Genomic DNA, 19784 nt, shown 5'->3' on the forward strand with positions numbered 1-19784 from the left:
TAAGTAAAGGTTGGGGCTAAGTAAAGGTTGGGGGCTAAGTAAAGGTTGGGGCTAAGTAAAGGTTGGGGCTAAGTAAAGGTTGGGGGCTAAGTAAAGGTAGGGGCTAAGTAAAGGTTGGGGAAAGGTTGGGGCTAAGTAAAGGTTGGGGCTAAGTAAAGGTTGGGGCTAAGTAAAGGTTGGGGCTAAGTAAAGGTTGGGGCTAAGTAAAGGTTGGGGCTAAGTAGGTTGGGGGCTAAGTAAAGGTTGGGGCTAAGTAGGTTGGGGCTAAGTAAAGGTTGGGGCTAAGTAAAGGTTGGGGCTAAGTAAAGGTTGGGGCTAAGTAAAGGTTGGGGAAAGGTTGGGGCTAACTAAAGGTTGGGGCTAAGTAAAGGTTGGGGCTAAGTAAAGGTTGGGGCTAAGTAAAGGTTGGGGCTAAGTAAAGGTTGGGGCTAAGTAGGTTGGGTTGGGGCTAAGTAAAGGTAGGGGCTAAGTAAAGGTTGGGGCTAAGTAAAGGGTGTTGGTTATAACTAATGAATGTTGTACATGTATCAGCTTAGAAAGTTGAACACATCTTTGTATGTGAGTTATCTGACGAAAGATAAACTCTTAAGTTTCTAGTTAGACCTGTCTTATCTAAACACACACACACACAGGTGCCCACATACACACACACACACAGGTGCCCCCACACACACCCACACTGTCCTGTTACACAGACAAGTGTAGCGGCTATCTCAGCGTGTCATGACCCATCTACACAGTGAGGAGTGACAACACGGTGTGTAGACTTCTCGTGTCATGTTTTTGTTCAATGGAATCTGGCATCCAGTTATTGTGCGGGGCGAGGGGAAATAGAGTGTGGCGAGAGTTGGTGTGGAGTGGGGGAGGTGGTGTTGTGAGGTGTGGGGTGGTGAGGTGTAATGGGATGGTGAGGTGTAAAGGCAGGAGTTGGTGTGGTTGAAGCTGGTGTGATGAAAGGAGGTGTGGTAGGAGGCGATAGAACGTGATGGTAATGATGGGGTGGGGAGTGAGAAACTGGATTTGGAGGCCATTTAGTGGGGGGGGGGGGGGGGGTGGACCTAGTGTGGGGGAGTGTGTGGACCTAGTGTGGGGGGTGTGTGGACCTAGTGTGGGAGAGTGTGTGGACCTAGTGTGGGAGAGGGTGTGGACCTAGTGTGGGGGGGTGTGGACCTAGTGTGTGGGGGGGGGGGTGTGGACCTAGTGTGGGAGAGTGTGTGGACCTAGTGTGGGAGAGGGTGTGGACCTAGTGTGGGAGAGGGTGTGGACCTAGTGTGGGGGAGGGTGTGGACCTAGTGTGGGAGAGTGTGTGGACCTAGTGTGGGAGAGTGTGTGGACCTAGTGTGGGGGAGGGTGTGGACCTAGTGTGGGGGAGGGTGTGGACCTAGTGTGGGAGAGGACGTGGACCTAGTGTGGGGGAGGGTGTGGACCTAGTGTGGGGGGGGTGTGGACCTAGTGTGGGGGAGGGTGTGGACCTAGTGTCTGAATTGAGTGGAGTTTTACCACCATCACAGCCAGATCTGAGATCGATATTTGCATAACGACACACACACTGCCCTCATGCATTATTTATATCGACTGAAATCAATCACACCAGGTACTGGTTTCTCTCTCGCTTATCCCAGGATTAAGGATTGAAATATCCCACAGATCAAATCCTGAACATACTGGACAAGTATCTCAATGACTCACCCCACCCCCGACATACGTCACTGCATCACAAGACCACGATTCCAGACTTTATCTTAATGGAGCATCCGCGTCACGTGATTAGAGTTAAGCACCAATTAGGACGCAGCCTGCCTCTATACCCAGGAGTAATTAGCTCCAATGTAATGAACTTCTTTAATGATGTGGCCTCCTAGGATGGTCGTTAAAAATTTCCAAAAAAAAAAAAGTCGACGTGTAAGAGTGCTTAAGGTCATGCAAGGTGAAGGTCAGTCAAGCGAGAATATTTACTAATCCAGTCAGAAGCACACAATGGAAGAGGGTGATACGGTTGAGGTGCGACGTTCGGCGGTGGTTTACCTGTGGCCCACCTGTGTTATACTTGTGGCCCACCTGCAGACATTGTCACCTGTTGATTAACGACACCTGTGTACCACACACTGCCGTGTTCTTATTGATTGGCCATACGAGACATAGTCGTATAACTGGTGTACTAGATAACAACATTTTAACGTTGGAGTGGGGTGGGAGTTATGCAGAGGGTCAATGATAAACATTTTTGTTGTGGTTGGTGTGATGTGGACGTCAAAACATACCACACTGAGGTACATGGGATACTTGTTATTATGTGTATGCTCCAATATGTTAACAAAAATATTTGATTTTTAGAATACACGTCGTTATTTATGACAAAATTTTAACAAGTGTTTTAACAAGTATTTTTGACAAGTATTTTGACAAACATTTATGACAAATATTTATAACAAGTCTTAATGACAAATATTTTCGACGACTATTTTCAACAAGTATTTTTGACAAGTATTTGTGATAAGTATTTTTATCAAGTATTTTTGACAAGACTTGTGACAGTAGGTTTTACTCACACACACACACACATGAAGACTGAGAGTTTTGAAGGTGTAATGTGTACTCACACACATATGAAGACTGAGGTTTGTAATGTGTACTCACCGCAGACTTCCGGGTGCTGTTGGCGCCAGGTTTAGGCGACACGGACCTGGGCCGGTGTCCGTCACTGTGGTCAGTGATGATGCACGTGAAGACGGGGGGTGAGGACATGTTGGGCTTGAGGGTGGGGGGCGCCAGGCGTGACGCCAAAACGTGCACGGCCCCACCCGCTTTAGGCTTCTGGTTAGACATTGCCGGACTCTCGTGACGTCAGACTTAGACCATCGTTCAAATCCTACAGGTGTCTATTATCCCGACACGAATAGGAAATATCCAAAACACTGGAGAAAAGTATCCCAACACAAGTGAAATATAACACAGTGTTACTCCAATCTGAATAGATAATATCCCACTCGGCACAGATGTTATAATGAAATCTTAATTTATCAGACACTTGAAGCTAGAGGCGTGTTAATGAAACAGTTTGGTAATTAGCCGCTAGGCTTGACTGGGTCTGTGTAGTGAATGATCGCACCGGAAACTGCGACAGCGACCGGCGTTAGATTTGTTCACTTGAAAACTAGGCTAGGATCGAGGCAAAGGAAGAAACTAGCGAAATAGTAGCCTCCTTGTAGCAAACACACTGGGGTGTGGGGTGGGCGGAGTGTGGGGGAGGGGCGGGGTGGACAAGGGATCAGGTAAGAAATATCTATTTGTCTACAGCGGCGGATCTCAAATTGGGGGCGTGGCACTAAAAATATAAAGCCGCTCGTGTTGTCTGGCTAAGTGACGTAGTTTTAATTTTAGAATGGTGTTTTTATTTTTAGAATGGTGTTTTTAAATTTAGAATGGTGTTTTTAAATTTAGAATGGTGTTTTTAATTTTAGAATGGTGTTTTTAATTTTAGAATGGTGTTTTTAATTTTAGAATGGTGTTTTTAATTTTAGAATGGTGTTTTTAATTTTAGAATGGTGTTTTTGATTTTAGAATGGTGTTTTTAATTTTAGAATGGTGTTTTTAATTTTAGAATGGTGTTTTTAATTTTAGAATGGTGTTTTTAATTTTAGAATGGTGTTTTTGATTTTAGAATGGTGTTTTTGATTTTAGAATGGTGTTTTAAATTTTATAATGGTGTTTTTAATTTTAGAATGGTGTTTTCAATTTTAGAATGGTTTTTTTAATTTTAGAATGGTGTTTTTAATTTTAGAATGGTGTTTTTAATTTTAGAATGGTTTTTTTTAATACTGAGAACAGTAACGGTCGGTTGTACCTTTTGTGAATGATTAATTCAGTGTATAGAAGTATGCTAGATGTATGTTAGGTGTATGCTAGGTGTAAGTTGTAAGCTAGTTGTATTCAACATGTCTAGATGTATGCTACATGTTTAGACGCATGCTTCATATAAACACAAAAACAGATGAATCTTTTGTAATTTATAAATAGAAACTGCGTAACAGGTTTCGATATTGTAATGGTGTACTAGATCTAGTAGTTTTTTTGTATGGAGGTATTGAAACGATGCGTCTTTTGTTGTTTATTTCTAAATATAGCTGCCCCACAATACGCCATTTCGAGAAACGTCGCTTTTTAAGATTGTGCTATGCATCAAGACTACACAAAGCAGAGAAATCAAGTCTTCTAGTACTGGCATATTTAACATATGATTAGATTTTGTAATCAGAAACATACCTATATAAATCTGTTAAAATCACAGTATAATTCATCAGTACACAGAAGACAATCCAAGTTTAGAGCTAAAAGGGAGAGAATCCAGACCAAACTAAAGGGAGATAAAGCCGACCAAGTTTAAAATCGAGAAATATTTCCGAATACCGGTTGTTGAGCGGGTGGTGGGGTGTCGTCCGTGAAAAAATCTAGGACATCAAGGCCACTAGGTCAAAGTTAGGTCTAATTTTAGCTGGACCCTGCTAGAGGGAGATGCGCTTTACTGAAATGTCAAAAGGTCAGGGAATTCACGCGACAGAACTGTCAAAGGTCTGTGTTAATTCAAAGAGAAAGGGGGAGGGGGGGAGGCAACAAAGACATTGACACAGGAGGGGAGACAGGACATTAACACAGGAGGGGAGACAGGACATTGACACAGGAGGGAGGGGGGGGGCAACAAGGACATTGACATAGGAGACAAGACAGATGAGCGCTAAAGATGACAAGAAACAGAAGAGTTAAGGAGCAATGTGATACACACGTACCAGATTAGGGTTGTCACAGATAGCTTCCGGGTTGTCACATCAACCAATGTGGGGGTTGTCACAGTCACCAGTGTGGGGGTTGTCACAGTCAACCAATGTGGGGGTTGTCACAGATAGCTTCCGGGTTTTCACAGCAACCAGTGTGGGGGTTGTCACATCAACCAATGTGGGGGTTGTCACAGTCAACCAGTGTGGGGGTTGTCACAGTCAACCAGTGTGAGGGTTGTCAGTTGGTTGGTGGGTTGACACAGTCGGTTGGTGAGTTGACGCTGTCAACCAGTTTAGGGATAGTTGCAGTCAACTACATAGGGGTGGGGGTGGGCTTGCTACTGTAGTTGTTATGCAGTCGATAGTGTCGGTCACGTGGTACTAGATATCTACACTTGTATCTGTTGGTGGCAGATAGTGGAGAAACGGTTGGACTCCCGTTTGTTCATATCACGAAGGTCACCCTCAAGGTCATTGTATGGGAATGTCGCCGCAGTTGTTGACCCCAGCCCGCACAGTGAACTCTGTTCGTGTAGACGCACATATACATACATACGTATATACATACATACATACATACACTAATATGTGCAATTCTATTTTATAAGCCTACATTTAGAGGTATGGTTGGTATAGCCTACTTGTAACTGGCGAAAAATGAAACCCAGATTTGTACATAATGCCTGAAGCGGGTATGTATATATATATATATATATATATATATATATATATATATATATATATATATATATATATATAAAGAGAGAGAGAGAGAGAGAGAGAGAGAGAGATAGATATCTAGATACACACATACAACAAAATGGGTACACTATTGTCAATGTAGACCTCCTACATAAAAGATGAGGTAGAAGAGATTAAGTCGGAGGGCAGCAATCATTAACACCGGGCTTACATTGCCGGATCCGGCAAGATTTCTCACGACTCCGGCATCAAGTGCCTGGAGGTCAAGGTACTCTCAGAGAGTTTGTACACTCGTGACTCGGCTTTGTGTGGTATCGGAAAGACTCGCGCTGTCTCGTGCTGTCTCGTGCTGTCTCGTGCTGTCTCGTGCTGTCTCGTGCTGTCTCGTGCTGTCTCGCACTGTCTCCTGTTATCTCGCGCTCACAAGTAACCTGGATTGTTTAAAGACACGTGCAGCATCAGGTAAACTGTGCGACCTGTCATCATCATGTTTTACACGTGCATGCATGCCACGCTTCAGTGAACTGGGACAAAGGTAGGTGAGTACACTGGTAGCTGATGTAGGTATCGTAAGTAGAGACAGCCAGCCTAGACAAGCTAGAACAGGCGACATTGACAACAGCCGACACAGACAACAGCCGACACAGAACCGACACAGACAACAGCCTACACGTACAAACAAACTGAAGTACACGCCGCCCATCTATGAATGATTTTAAGTACCAGCAAACTTTGAGACACGAGTATCCCCATCAGCTGGTTTCACAAATGGCGGAAAAAAATAACTCCCCTTCAAATCTGCACCTCGTCGTGTATTGCAACTATTTAATAAAACTCGCCTAACTCGTGTAGACGTCAGTCAAACACCAGGACGAAACAAACCTGCCCGCATACGTTGTTTACGTCTGCAGGTTCAAGTTAGGACAGTGAGGAAAACTTTCCAAAAACGGCAAAAACCCGTGAATAGAGAAGCGATGGCGAAAATAAAACGAAAGTAAAAAAAACTTTGTACAGTAGAATGTATGATAAAATTTTATTAGTTAGAAAACATAACAAAAACAACTTGGGTTGCTTTAGGGTGATGGAACAGACTAATGAGATTTTAATTAATTTTAATGATGAACACTGCTTTGAGATGCGAGCTATTTGACGTACAAGCAAGATTAAGGTATGAAACTAATTCATATATCGAGGTACTACAATATATTACTTTTATCTACGCCTGAAACTATCATTTCTTTCTTGGTAACTAGTAGCTAGTAGCCGGTAATGTAGCGTGTAGCTTCTTGCCAGTAGCAATATGTACACAGAGACAGATAATAAGAGAGATGAAAGCCGAGGCCGTCGCGAGATAATAAGATGGATGATGAGTGACGTTGATGACGGGGAAGAAGATAACAGAGAACAAGCCGCCACGTTAGCGTCGACGACCTTTACCCAAGTGATATCTTAGTTGGAATAAATTACCTCCCTTCATGAAATTCATGTGATTTACCTCCCATCTTTCTATATTTTTACCTTATTTTCTATATTGCATAAATTAGTTACCTCCCTTCAAATATTCGGTTCCTCCACTCCTGTTTAATAAAAGATAATTACCAATTCACATTGAGCTACATTACTGAGAACACTACCCATCCCATCCCCCCACCCCCCCCCCCCCATACACACATACGCAAAGTAATTCTTCATGAATTTAATTACTTTCCCTACCTCTTGCTACCCTAAATTACCTCCCCTAATTTACGATGGAATAAATAGCCTCCCCTAGTTCTGGGCCACAAGTTCCAGAACAAGTCTCACAGCTAGGCACATGTACCTGGAACTGTGCTTAATGACTACGCCATAACCCCGACCCCCCCCCCCCCCCCCCACCCACCGACTTGAACCACCAGACGTCCCCGCTGAGCACGAATATGTAGCCAGATATGAGTGAGTAAATATGCTGCACGTGCCTTATGTGAACAGCACGTGCTTGTCTTAATGAATTCAGAGCCGTGTGGAAAATTGTTTTGTTTATAATTAAAAAGCACGGCCGCGAGCAGGTAGCCAATATTTTCATACACACCCGAGGAATGTTATCGCTTTTATTTTAACTCCAACAAACCCTCACACAACCGACCACACTAACTCCACACAACCGACCACACTATCCCCACACAACCTACACACACCAGAACGATCTCTTTCATTCTAACCACCACACAAACCCTCACATAACCAACCACACTATCCACACACAAACATCCCATACCACACAATCCACCATTGTGTAATTAGATGGTGTAATAACAATTGTGTAAGCAGATGGTGTAACGACAAACATTTAAGCAGAACATGAACATTAACCTTGCACAAAGTCATGTTCATGTTTTAGTACACAAAACAAGTATCGAACGTATTGATTTTAGCGGACGATAGATAATTCAATCAGAGATGCCTTGCTCGGCCGTAATGCAATAAAATCATTAACACGAACCACTACTAACAGGCTTTTTATGTCTTTAACCTAACCTTAACTGTTCGTCTACGTAGAATCCAGTTCTTCAACCGTTTCCCCGTTTTATAACTGTTACATTTTACACCAAAAAGTGACTAGATTTTTGTCCATTTCAGTGTATCATAAATGCAAGTCATACGAAATAACGTAGCGTAACGCTAAATACAGCTGGTTGAATTAATTCCGTGACACGGCTAGACAGACAGCGCTGAATCATAGCGCGACGGTAGTGCTGGGGACGTGACTCAAATGTCACGTTTAGCATAAGTCACGTTCACGGTCAAGTCACATGACTGTGCCGTCAGTCCTGCATCTGTCCTGCAAGTCATTCAGTCACTACCTTATAAAATTTGTCCTATCAACAAAATTGAGAGAAAATGGCAGCTCATAATTTAAAATCAGGCACCTTGACAACAAAAACAAATAAAACACAGTTACTGCCCTTTTGTCTAAAATTCACTTTGTTTACTCACATAGAACATAAGGAGTTACATCCCTTATCTACTCACACAGAACAGAAGGAGTTACAGCTCTTGGTCTAAATTTTTATCCTGCACGTAGGACAGAAGGAGTATCTGGCCTTGCCATAAACCCGACCATCACATAGACGACAGAGCAACAATAAACTCAAGGGCCAATTAAAGGGCAATAACTTCGAACGGAACATGCTCGGTTTCCGACGACGCGGAACCAACCCGACACTCGACACACCATCTGTGACGTCACCCAATCCATCAGAGAATCCTCGGAGAATCGACACAATTTTAAAAATAAGAATTCACTTCCCTTAAACGGGAGTCATGTGACCAGACAGTTTTTAATAATTCTGGTATTCCCAGATGGCGCACGCGCGAAGATGTCCTGAGGGGAGAAGCGAAGGCGTGAGTACCATCACAGTCGAGAAGTGCTCACACGGGAGGGGCTCACAAATATAACCAAGACGGTCCGGGGCTGCCTGACAATAGTCACGTGACCACGACAGAAGACATTTGACAGACAATTTTTGTGTTGTTGTTCTGACCGTTGTAGCCGTCCTCGATCTGTATAATTAGTGTCTAAATATACTGGCCAATCAGGAAGGAGATAGCTATTGGGGGAGGGGGCTGTATGAGTGAGTGAAGTAGGTCAGTGGTGACTTCATTAGCCAGCAAAGTCTCAAGGTGGCTAAAAATAGATTTGACCATGGTCTACACGCGAAAATACGCGAGGAAATTTTTTTTATACAGAGATCTTTTATTTTTTGTCTGCCCTAGGACCGGTGTGTTGTCTGTCTTTAGTCTGTCGAGGACGGGCCTTTTGCCTGTCTTTAAAAAGATCGTTCGTATGTTTTATGATGAGTCTGTTTTCTGTCTTGAGACGGGTCTGTTGTCTGTCTTGAGACGGGTCTGTTGTCTGTCCTGTGGACGGGTCTGTTGTCTGTCCTGTGGACGGGTCTGTTGTCTGTCCTGTGGACGGGTCTGTTGTCTGTCTTGTGGACGGGTCTGTTGTCTGTCTTGTGGACGGGTCTGTTGTCTGTCTTGAGACGGGTCTGTTGTCTGTCTATACGGGTCTGTTGTCTGTCTTGTGGACGGGTCTGTTGTCTGTCTTGAGACGGGTCTGTTGTCTGTCTATACGGGTCTGTTGTCTGTCTTGAGGACGGGTCTGTTGTCTGTCTTGAGGACGGGTCTGTTGTCTGTCCTGTGGACGGGTCTGTTGTCTGTCTTGAGACGGGTCTGTTGTCTGTCTTGTGACGGGTCTGTTGTCTGTCCTGTGGACGGGTCTGTTGTCTGTCTTGAGACGGGTCTGTTGTCTGTCTATACGGGTCTGTTGTCTGTCTTGTGGACGGGTCTGTTGTCTGTCTTGTGGACGGGTCTGTTGTCTGTCTTGAGACGGGTCTGTTGTCTGTCTTGTGACGGGTCTGTTGTCTGTCTTGAGACGGGTCTGTTGTCTGTCTATACGGGTCTGTTGTCTGTCTTGAGGACGGGTCTGTTGTCTGTCCTGTGGACGGGTCTGTTGTCTGTCTTGAGACGGGTCTGTTGTCTGTCTATACGGGTCTGTTGTCTGTCTTGAGACGGGTCTGTTGTCTGTCTATACGGGTCTGTTGTCTGTCTTGAGGACGGGTCTGTTGTCTGTCTTGAGGACGGGTCTGTTGTCTGTCCTGTGGACGGGTCTGTTGTCTGTCCTGTGGACGGGTCTGTTGTCTGTCTTGAGACGGGTCTGTTGTCTGTCTATACGGGTCTGTTGTCTGTCTATACGGGTCTGTTGTCTGTCTTGAGACGGGTCTGTTGTCTGTCTATACGGGTCTGTTGTCTGTCTTGAGGACGGGTCTGTTGTCTGTCTTGAGGACGGGTCTGTTGTCTGTCCTGTGGACGGGTCTGTTGTCTGTCCTGTGGACGGGTCTGTTGTCTGTCTTGAGACGGGTCTGTTGTCTGTCTATACGGGTCTGTTGTCTGTCTTGAGACGGGTCTGTTGTCTGTCTATACGGGTCTGTTGTCTGTCTTGAGGACGGGTCTGTTGTCTGTCTTGAGGACGGGTCTGTTGTCTGTCCTGTGGACGGGTCTGTTGTCTGTCTTGAGACGGGTCTGTTGTCTGTCTTGAGACGGGTCTGTTGTCTGTCTTGAGACGGGTCTGTTGTCTGTCTTGAGACGTTGATTACCCCGGAACAGTTAAGATCCCCAGCATCCAAATGCCATACAGTGTTTGTGGAAATGTTATGAATAATTATATATGGAGATATATACTCAGGCAGACCTTGCTGGGGACTTCGTGAATGGTAAATAAAGTACCACCACCCCACACAACACCACACAACACCACACACCTACCCACACCATTACACCATTTTGCTCGACCATTGCTAGAGAGGGAATGCATGTAAGATAAGACAGGTGAAGTAGAGTTCTTTTATTTATTTGAGCTTGTCATACAAAAGGATTATATTCTCAATAGAGAATGTTGATGAAAAACATAAAACTTTATTTTTTTATATCGGAGTGTCGTATTGTTCTCTCCAACCCATCCGCTCATAGCAAACCTGATGTTAGGTTTATTAAAAGCAGATCAATATGGTAATCAATACATGGAGATAATCACTGGAATAAGTCCCCAGATAATCCGTACGAGAAGCTTAGGCGGACTAGATTAGCTCGGATTAGATTAGTTCGGGCGACAGTAGATCGAAATATGACATCATTGACACAAACAAGGCAGAGTATGTCATCGTCAATAGATGACATCATCGAGACATCAGAAAAAAATGACAAAAATGTCATGACCAACATGCCATTCTCAGTGCTTCTGCATTGAGAATCTACCGTCAAGACAAGATGTACAGGTAAACTTGACACGAAATCAATATTTGAACTGACAAGGTTTGTATCAAGTTTCACGTCAAACCTGCACGCCCCCACAGGTAAAACACAGGTAGGCAGGTCAAACCTATAATACATTTTCTTAATCGGCAGGTATATCAAATAGCACAACTACATAAGTCGGCAGGTATATCGTATAACACACCTGCATAACGTCCGCATATATCTCATTAAACGTAATGTAGGTAGATACACCATATAGCAAGTACCATAATGGTAACGAGAAACACAAAGTTTACTAACAAGATACGCATAACATCCATCAAAGACATGGATTTGGATATAGCACGGTGGAGTATGGGTACAGGTTAGAGACATCAACACCTAACTACAAGCAAGTACATGTAGCCACTGTGTGGGTGTGGGTGTGTGTGGAAAAGCTATAGAAATGTATGTGTGTTTGTGTGTGTGTGGTTTGGTGTACGCTCGTACGTTCCACATAGTACTAAAAGATAATTTTTTTGTGGCCATCTGATTCCCATTCATACAATATAGCTACCCCCCCCCCCCCACAGCTTTCTTGTATGTGGTCGTGTATGTTGGAGTGGGATGGGTTCGTTCCCCTACTCTAGAGATTGACCCCCCACGTTCACATCTAAACCTCACAACGCAATCAAATATTTATCGACGGCGATTTAGGGCAGCTCTAAATAAAATTACTTGCATTTGAGTTTGAAAGAATCGATGGCTCACACGTGATGAAAAACAATTTAACGTAAAACATGTACATTTATGTACGCTTTAAATGTACGCTTACATCTGTACATTAAGTTACAGCATGCAACAGGTACGTGAATGTACAGCTTGCGACATGTATATTAACCTACAACTTGCTACATGTTCATTAACGTGCAACTTGCGACATGAACATTAACCTACAACTTGCGACATGTATCAATGAAATAACCTGGTCCTATTTTACCACAATCCTTCAGTCGCTAATATTTGAAATTTTAGAGTTGTTTTGGCGACAATAGATCTAGTACTTGGAAGAGAACTCTTCATTTACATACACTTTCCCTAATTAATTTCTCGTCATTAAAACAGACCACTACTTTTTCAGTGACAAAAGTTACAAAATGACCTCTAAGCCCAACGAAAGTTACAAAATGACCATCACTTTCGAGCAACTAAAAATAGAAAACTGACCTCCACATTGAGGTAACAAAAACAACTTGTCCTGTTTACCAACAAACCTTCACTTAATTGCTCATTGACCCACATCGAGGTCATTACAATCTCACTGCACGTACGCACGCGATCATATTACGTCATATCCGTCAATGGTGGTTGTAATAAAATCCAGTTTTAAGAACATTTTAAGTCTTCATACTGTATAGACTTGTGTACTAGTTTAAGCACTGGCACAGTTTTTAAAATTTAAACAGGACATTTGATGATTGTTCATCAGTAGAAACTTGTGTCTGTTTATATAGGGGTGGGGAGGGTGGGGGAGGGTGGATAAAAGGGTGGCGGAGGGTGGTGGAGGGTGGATGACGGTTGAGGAGGGTGGGGGAGGGTGGAGGAGTATGGGGGGAGGGTGGGGAGGGAGGGTGGATGAGGGGGGAGTAAAGAAAACAACAGGAAGTGTCCCCGTGGGTTGTTTCCCCTGCCTGCGTGTGCTGAGATCGTTGTAACAGGTTTCTATCTCCCCTGGATGTGGTACAATCCCAGGGTAATCCAGTGGATCTGGTGGATCTGGTGGATGGGATTGTGGCGTGTGGTCGATTACAGACGCGTAGAACTTGGAACAAGTAGCTGAGATACAGAACATGTATGGGAACAAGTCGCTAATATACGGAACATGTATGGGAACTAGTCGCTAATATACAGAACATGTTTGGGAACAAGTCGCTGAGATACAGAACATGTTTGGGAACAAGTCGCTGAGATACAGAACATGTATGGGAACAAGTAGCTGAGATACAGAACATGTATGGGAACAAGTCGCTGAGATACAGAACATGTATGGGAACAAGTCGCTAATATACAGAACATGTATGGGAATAAGTAGCTGAGATACAGAACATGTATGGGAACAAGTAGCTGAGATACAGAACATGTTTGGGAACAAGTCGCTGAGATACAGAACATGTATGGGAACAAGTCGCTGAGATACAGAACATGTATGGGAACAAGGCGCTAATATACAGAACATGTATGGGAACAAGTAGCTGAGATACAGAACATGTATGGGAACAAGTAGCTGAGATACAGAACATGTATGGGAACAAGTCGCTGAGATATAGAACATGTATGGGAACAAGGCGCTAATATACAGAACATGTATGGGAACAAGTAGCTGAGATACAGAACATGTATGGGAACAAGTAGCTGAGATACAGAACATGTATGGGAACAAGTCGCTGACATACAAAACAAGTATAGGAACAAGTCGCTAATATACTGAACATGTATGGGAACACGTCAATTTAACAAGCTGTTCCGAAACATATTCTGTATCAGTAAATGATGCTGATGCTTTAAAACAATAAATGACAGATGGTTATCGTTACAATACTAAGTAAGTGACTGTTACAAGACAGTGTCCATCAATCCCCGTGCAATGGCTTGGTCGGGTGGAAGAGCCAACGACTGCTTACCCGAAACTCTCGAGTTTGTGCCAGTAATACGTCATTGTGTCGACTCAGGGTACGTGATTCACGCTAGGGAAAGTAAAGGCGGCTGGGCATAGTGCTGACCACACTATCCTTCAAATGCCCAGGTCACTGAAACAGGTGAACTCTCCTTTAGCTGCTCTAGAGCCGTCAGGTTCAAAAGTGTACTTTTACCCATCACCCAACGTCTCCGAAATGTACACTTTTATACAAAGAAAACTTTAGCACACGGTAAGACCTACAGACATGTTCAAACAACTTAGTTTCAGAACATGTTCACAAAACTTAGAGTTTCAGAACATGTTCTCAAGAGATCAACATATCTCAAAACTTTAAGTTTCATAACAAGTTCCCTACCGCGGGTACTGGGGTTGTAACTATTCCGTTAGGTGGTGGTGACGTCACAAGACCCGAATCACACATTAAAATTGTTATATGGAACCAATTGGTCCTTTCTAACTGTGTATGCGTTTGTGCATGTGTCCTGTATGTGTGTATGTTTGTGTACTAAGTAGTGCATGTGAGTGTATGAGTTATGAGTTTGTCATTGTGTTTATATCTTTCTGTTTGTCAGTGTGTGTATGTATGTTTTTCTGTTTGTCATTGTGTACGTATATATTTCTGTTTGTCAGTGTGTGTATGTATATCTTTCTGTTTGTGAGTGTATGAGCTATGAGTTTGTCAGTGTGTGTATGTATATATTTTTGTTTGTGTGTACGTAGGGCGGGGGGGGGGGGGTGTTAAGGGGCCGCAATAAGGCTACAGAATTTTGTTTTTTTTAAATGTGAGCAAAATGAGAACCTGAGAACAAAAACTCCATTCATTAAATGCGCACGTGCCCTGAACGTGAGCATTGTGTACGTGTGTCCGTCTGTACGTTTGTGCGTCTGTCCGTCTGTACGTGTGTCTGTCTGTCCGTCTGTCAGTCGAGTAAAGTTAAATTGCCTAATGTTTGTATGAATCATACATGTAATAAATGCAGAATTACCTTAACATATAAAACCTGTCCATTACAAGCAAATATTTGCCTTAAAGTAAACGGTAATAGCCCGCGCTATTAAAAAACCTAACTCGCCCACACTAAACAAAACAATTCACAGACGTCTCTCATATCCAGGTATAATCCACTTAACGAACTCGAACAAAGCAGTATTCCAGTAATCCATTAATTTGTATCGTAATCCAGTTACCTAGTAGCACTAATCCAGTTACCTAGTAGCACTAATCCTAACCCAGTAGCACTAATCCTAACTCAGTAGCACTAATCCTAACTCAGTAGCACTAATCCTAACCCAGTACAACTAATCCTAACCCCGTAGCTTGGATGTATATGAGCAGGCCCGCGCTAGGCCGACTCGCCAACAGAACGATGCCAGCGTTATGCCAGTCTGATAGCTCGTCACGTGATGGGGAAGTGCTGGCACTAGTGCCGGCCGGTCACAGGTCTCACATGTCGCTCCCCCCTCCCCACCTATTAGGCTGACATGGCTATGTCTCTCTCCCCCACCCACCCATAGACTAACATGGCTATGTCTCTCCCCCACCCATAGACTGGTATGTCTCTACCTTCTCCACACATAAGGCTAACATGTTGCTCTTTTCCACCTCCCCACCCCTAGACTAAACTAACATGGCGTTCGTCTCAGCCCCCCCCCCCCACCCGTTACACTAAATTGTCGTTCGTCTCCCCCCCCCCCCACGTGTAAGACTGAAAAAAATGACCTGCTCTTGACCCCAACGATCCCAATCGTTGTCAACGAACCCCTAGAAATGTTCCCTGACGTTTATGATAAGACAGAGTTCAATCTCTTGTGCTAAAACAATGTTGTGAGTGGACCACAATTTTATGGGCAGGTTTGGACCACAATTTTATGTGCAACTTTGATGGGAAACTGACAACTATGGTCACATTATTGGGACATGGTTGGTAAACATTCAATTTATGGGCAACTTTGATGGGAAACTGACAACTATGGTCATATTATTGGGACGTGGCTGGTAAACATTCTATAGTCTATGACAGGTAGGGTAACACTTTAAAACTAAGATCATTGAATAAATAATTTGTTGTTCAATCTTTTATAACTACAATCGTACAATCGTCATAACGAGAGGTGACGGTATTTGACGAGAGATCACGTGATTTGACGAGAGATCACGGTATTTGACGAGAGATCACGGTAATTGACGAGAGAACTCGAGCTTTTAAAAGAAGTTCATGCACTTGAAATACGTGCTGCATCACTAGAGAGAGAACATGTAGAGGTAAGGGTCAGTAATTTACCTGAGGCAAGTTATGAGGTACAGGGGTAAGCTGACATAATGTGTATGAAGGAAACAAGACTATCATTACATGCACACCAACCAGCTTTAACATACAGAACAGATTCGAGATGTTGACGTGGAGGGCGCTAACTCGAAACCAACCCTATGCCAACGCGACACAACTAAGCCTACACCAACCCAATACCAACCCGATACCATCCCTACAGCAATGACACACCATTCTTATACCAAACCGACACCGACACCACACCAACAAAAACCTCACTCACTCTCCAGAAAAAAACAACCGAGTTGGCTCATGTTAGATGCTGCAAGAAAAAATCTCTATTAAAGATGACGTTACACGGCACGCACACACACGTACGCGAATACACATACTTAGCACATACCCACACATACAAGAAATTCTGCATCTCTCAGTTCTACGGTTTTTATGTCACAGAAATTGGTTAAATTGTACCCCACCTCCCCACTCCCTCCCCGCTAACCCCATTCTGGCTTCATGCGTCGAGAACACATCCAATGTTTTTTTCATGCATGCTCTAGTTGTTCCAGAGCTTAGTTCTAGCTGTTTCAGAGCTTAGCTCTAGCTGTTACAGAGCTTAGTTCTAGCTGTTCCAGAGCTTAGCTCTAGCTGTTACAGAGCTTAGCTCTAGCTGTTTCAGAGCTTAGTTCTAGTTGTTCCAGAGCTTAGTTCTAGCTGTTCCAGAGCTTAGCTCTAGCTGTTACAGAGCTTAGCTCTAGCGGTTCCAGAGCTTAGTTCTAGCGGTTCCAGAGCTTAGCTCTAGCTGTTACAGAGCTTAGCTCTAGCTGTTTCAGAGCTTAGTTCTAGCTGTTCCAGAGCTTAGCTCTAGCTGTTACAGAGCTTAGCTCTAGCTGTTTCAGAGCTTAGCTCTAGCTGTTCCAGAGCTTAGTTCTAGCTGTTCCAGAGCTTAGCTCTAGCTGTTACAGAGCTTAGCTCTAGCTGTTTCAGAGCTTAGCTCTAGCTGTTCCAGAGCTTAGCTCTAGCTGTTCCAGAGCTGAGCTCTAGCTGTTTCAGAGCTTAGTTCTAGCTGTTCCAGAGCTTAGCTCTAGCTGTTACAGAGCTTAGCTCTAGCTGTTCCAGAGCTTAGTTCTAGCTGTTCCAGAGCTTAGCTTTAGCTGTTTCAGAGCTTAGCTCTAGCTGTTCCAGGACTGAGCTCTGAGTTATTAGACGATATGTTTTTATGTCGATAAAGTCGATGTGTCTTCTCCATTTGCTGGTCCACACATCTGTGTTTTGTTGTTGAAGATATCTGAAACCTTTTGTTTAGGCCCACCGAGAGATATAGACACGTATCCTATCATCGTGTTTAGAAATTATTTTGGTAAACAATATCGTGGATGGTGTAATGTCAACGTCAGGTGTGGGTGTGTCTAGGTCAGTGTCATGTAATGACATAGAGAGCTGACAATCATCTAATTATCTAATTAAATTACCATGGATGTGAGGTTAGGGCTAGACGTCTATATCATAGTCTAGGTACTGAGGTTAGGGTTAGACGTCTATATCATAGTCTAGGTACTGAGGTTAGGGTTAGACGTCTATATCATAGTCTAGGTACTGAGGTTAGGGTTAGACGTCTATATCATAGTCTAGGTACTGAGGTTAGGGTTAGACGTCTATATCATAGTCTAGGTACTGAGGTTAGGGTTAGACGTCTATATCATAGTCTAGGTACTGAGGTTAGGGTTAGACGTCTATATTATTGTCTAGGTACTGAGATTAGGATTAGACGTCTATATCATAGTCTAGGTAGTGAGGTTAGGGTTAGACGTCTATATTATTGTCTAGGTACTGAGATTAGGATTAGACGTCTATATCATAGTCTAGGTAGTGAGGTTAGGGTTAGACGTCTATATCATAGTCTAGGTAGTGAGGTTAGGGTTAGACGTCTATATCATAGTCTAGGTAGTGAGGTTAGGGTTAGACGTCTATATCATAGTCTAGGTAGTGAGGTTAGGGTTAGACGTCTAATCATAGTCAAGGTAGAGCTGACGTAGAGATTATGATCATGCAGCTTAATGAAAACATGTTACATGACAAACTCCCGTCACAAAACACAGTAAGTGACACATGTTTGTATGCCAGGATCTGAGGCGAGTTTGTGAGTACTAGCAGGCAGTACAGCACCCGTCGAGACAACTTTAAGTTGAATACAGGGGAGGTAATGCATGATTTATTTCCATGGCCAGTCGATACACAGTTATACGACGTTATATAATAAAAGGTCGAAGGTAAAAAGACTGCCAACGTAAACAAATATCCCAAAATTATTTTGTTTGAACATACACGCATGTTTGTCTTATTTCTGTTATGGTGTTTTTTCACGATGGTAAAAAAGATTGGAACTGTCTGAGTTAAATCAATAGACAGAGGCTTGCAAGATGATCTGTTTTCAGCTTGAGGTTGTAACAGGTTTATTTGTCCTTGATGTTACAAGAAAATTTTAGACAGTTAACAGAGAACAGTTAACTTTCGGCGTTAAATGGGTGATGAAATAAAATAATCATCTGAGAAAGCAAAAGCCAAAACAACTTAAAAAAAAAAAATCTTATATAAGGGGGATAACAACCCTAATATTAAACATAAATAGAAAAGCAGGAGTTACCTCCGTTGAGTAGAAACAGAAGTTAGAAATTAACCTAATTTAATAAATCATGTGAGGATGAGATGGAATCGATATCTGCTGTCATGTAATGTATATCTTATTATCTGCATCTACTTTACGCATGCGTAGAATTGTCGTAATCAATGCTACATAGGGCATTTTTACATCTAAAAATTTAAAAAGTTCTACACGTTTACAGAGTTATGTTGCATCCATAGATTGTGTATACTTAAATGTTTGCGTATTTGCGTATGTATATATATATATATATATATATATATATATATATATATATATATATATATATATATATATATATATATATATATATATATATATATATATATCGTCTGTGTTCTGCATAGCGCTGTATCTCGCATGTTGCGTGCACTAATGTCAGAATGCGGTCATTAATCACAGCTCATTATTTATGTCAGTCATGTTACGTAACGTTTCTGTACTAGCCGGGAAGTTAATTAATTACATGACACACCGTGCAAGGTCACGGTAAATATTTTTTCATCGGTGGTCTACATGAGAGACACACAAGACTTGACACTTTCACAGACACAAGACACAAGACTTGACACTTTCACTTTCACAGACACAAGACTTGACACTTTCATAGACACAAGACTTGGCACTTTCACAGACACAGACACTAGACTTGACACTTTCACTTTCACAGACACAAGACTTGACACTTTCATAGACACAAGACTTGACACTTTCACAGACACAGGCACAAGACTTGACACTTTCACAGACACAAAACTTGACACTTTCACTTTCACAGACACAAGACTTGACACTTTCACAGACACAAAACTTGACACTTTCACAGACACAGTCACAAGACTTGACACTTTCACAGACACAAAACTTGACATTTTCACAGACACAAGACTTGACACTTTCACAGACAC

General features: G+C 42.9%; 1 protein-coding gene across 2 annotated transcripts in view; it reads right to left on the bottom strand.

Annotated features, from left to right (window-relative positions):
• LOC131953687 (5'-AMP-activated protein kinase subunit gamma-1) overlaps positions 1-19784 on the bottom strand; it is a 180697-nt gene that overhangs the window by 140836 nt on the left and 20077 nt on the right. Inside the window, exon 1 of one of the 2 annotated variants that reach the window (XM_059317019.1) lies at positions 2638-3131. The exons of the other annotated variant lie outside the window; for it this stretch is intronic. Within the exon in view, the coding sequence (XP_059173002.1) occupies positions 2638-2826 (189 nt within the window). The 5' untranslated portion in view covers positions 2827-3131. Of the gene's footprint in view, positions 1-2637; positions 3132-19784 lie in introns of those variants that run through there. 2 annotated transcript variants of the gene reach the window in all.

This window comes from Physella acuta, unplaced genomic scaffold (genome assembly GCF_028476545.2).
Source record: "Physella acuta isolate Inbredline_101_S28 unplaced genomic scaffold, ASM2847654v3 ptg000076l, whole genome shotgun sequence".
NCBI classification, from domain to species: Eukaryota; Metazoa; Mollusca; class Gastropoda; family Physidae; genus Physella; species Physella acuta.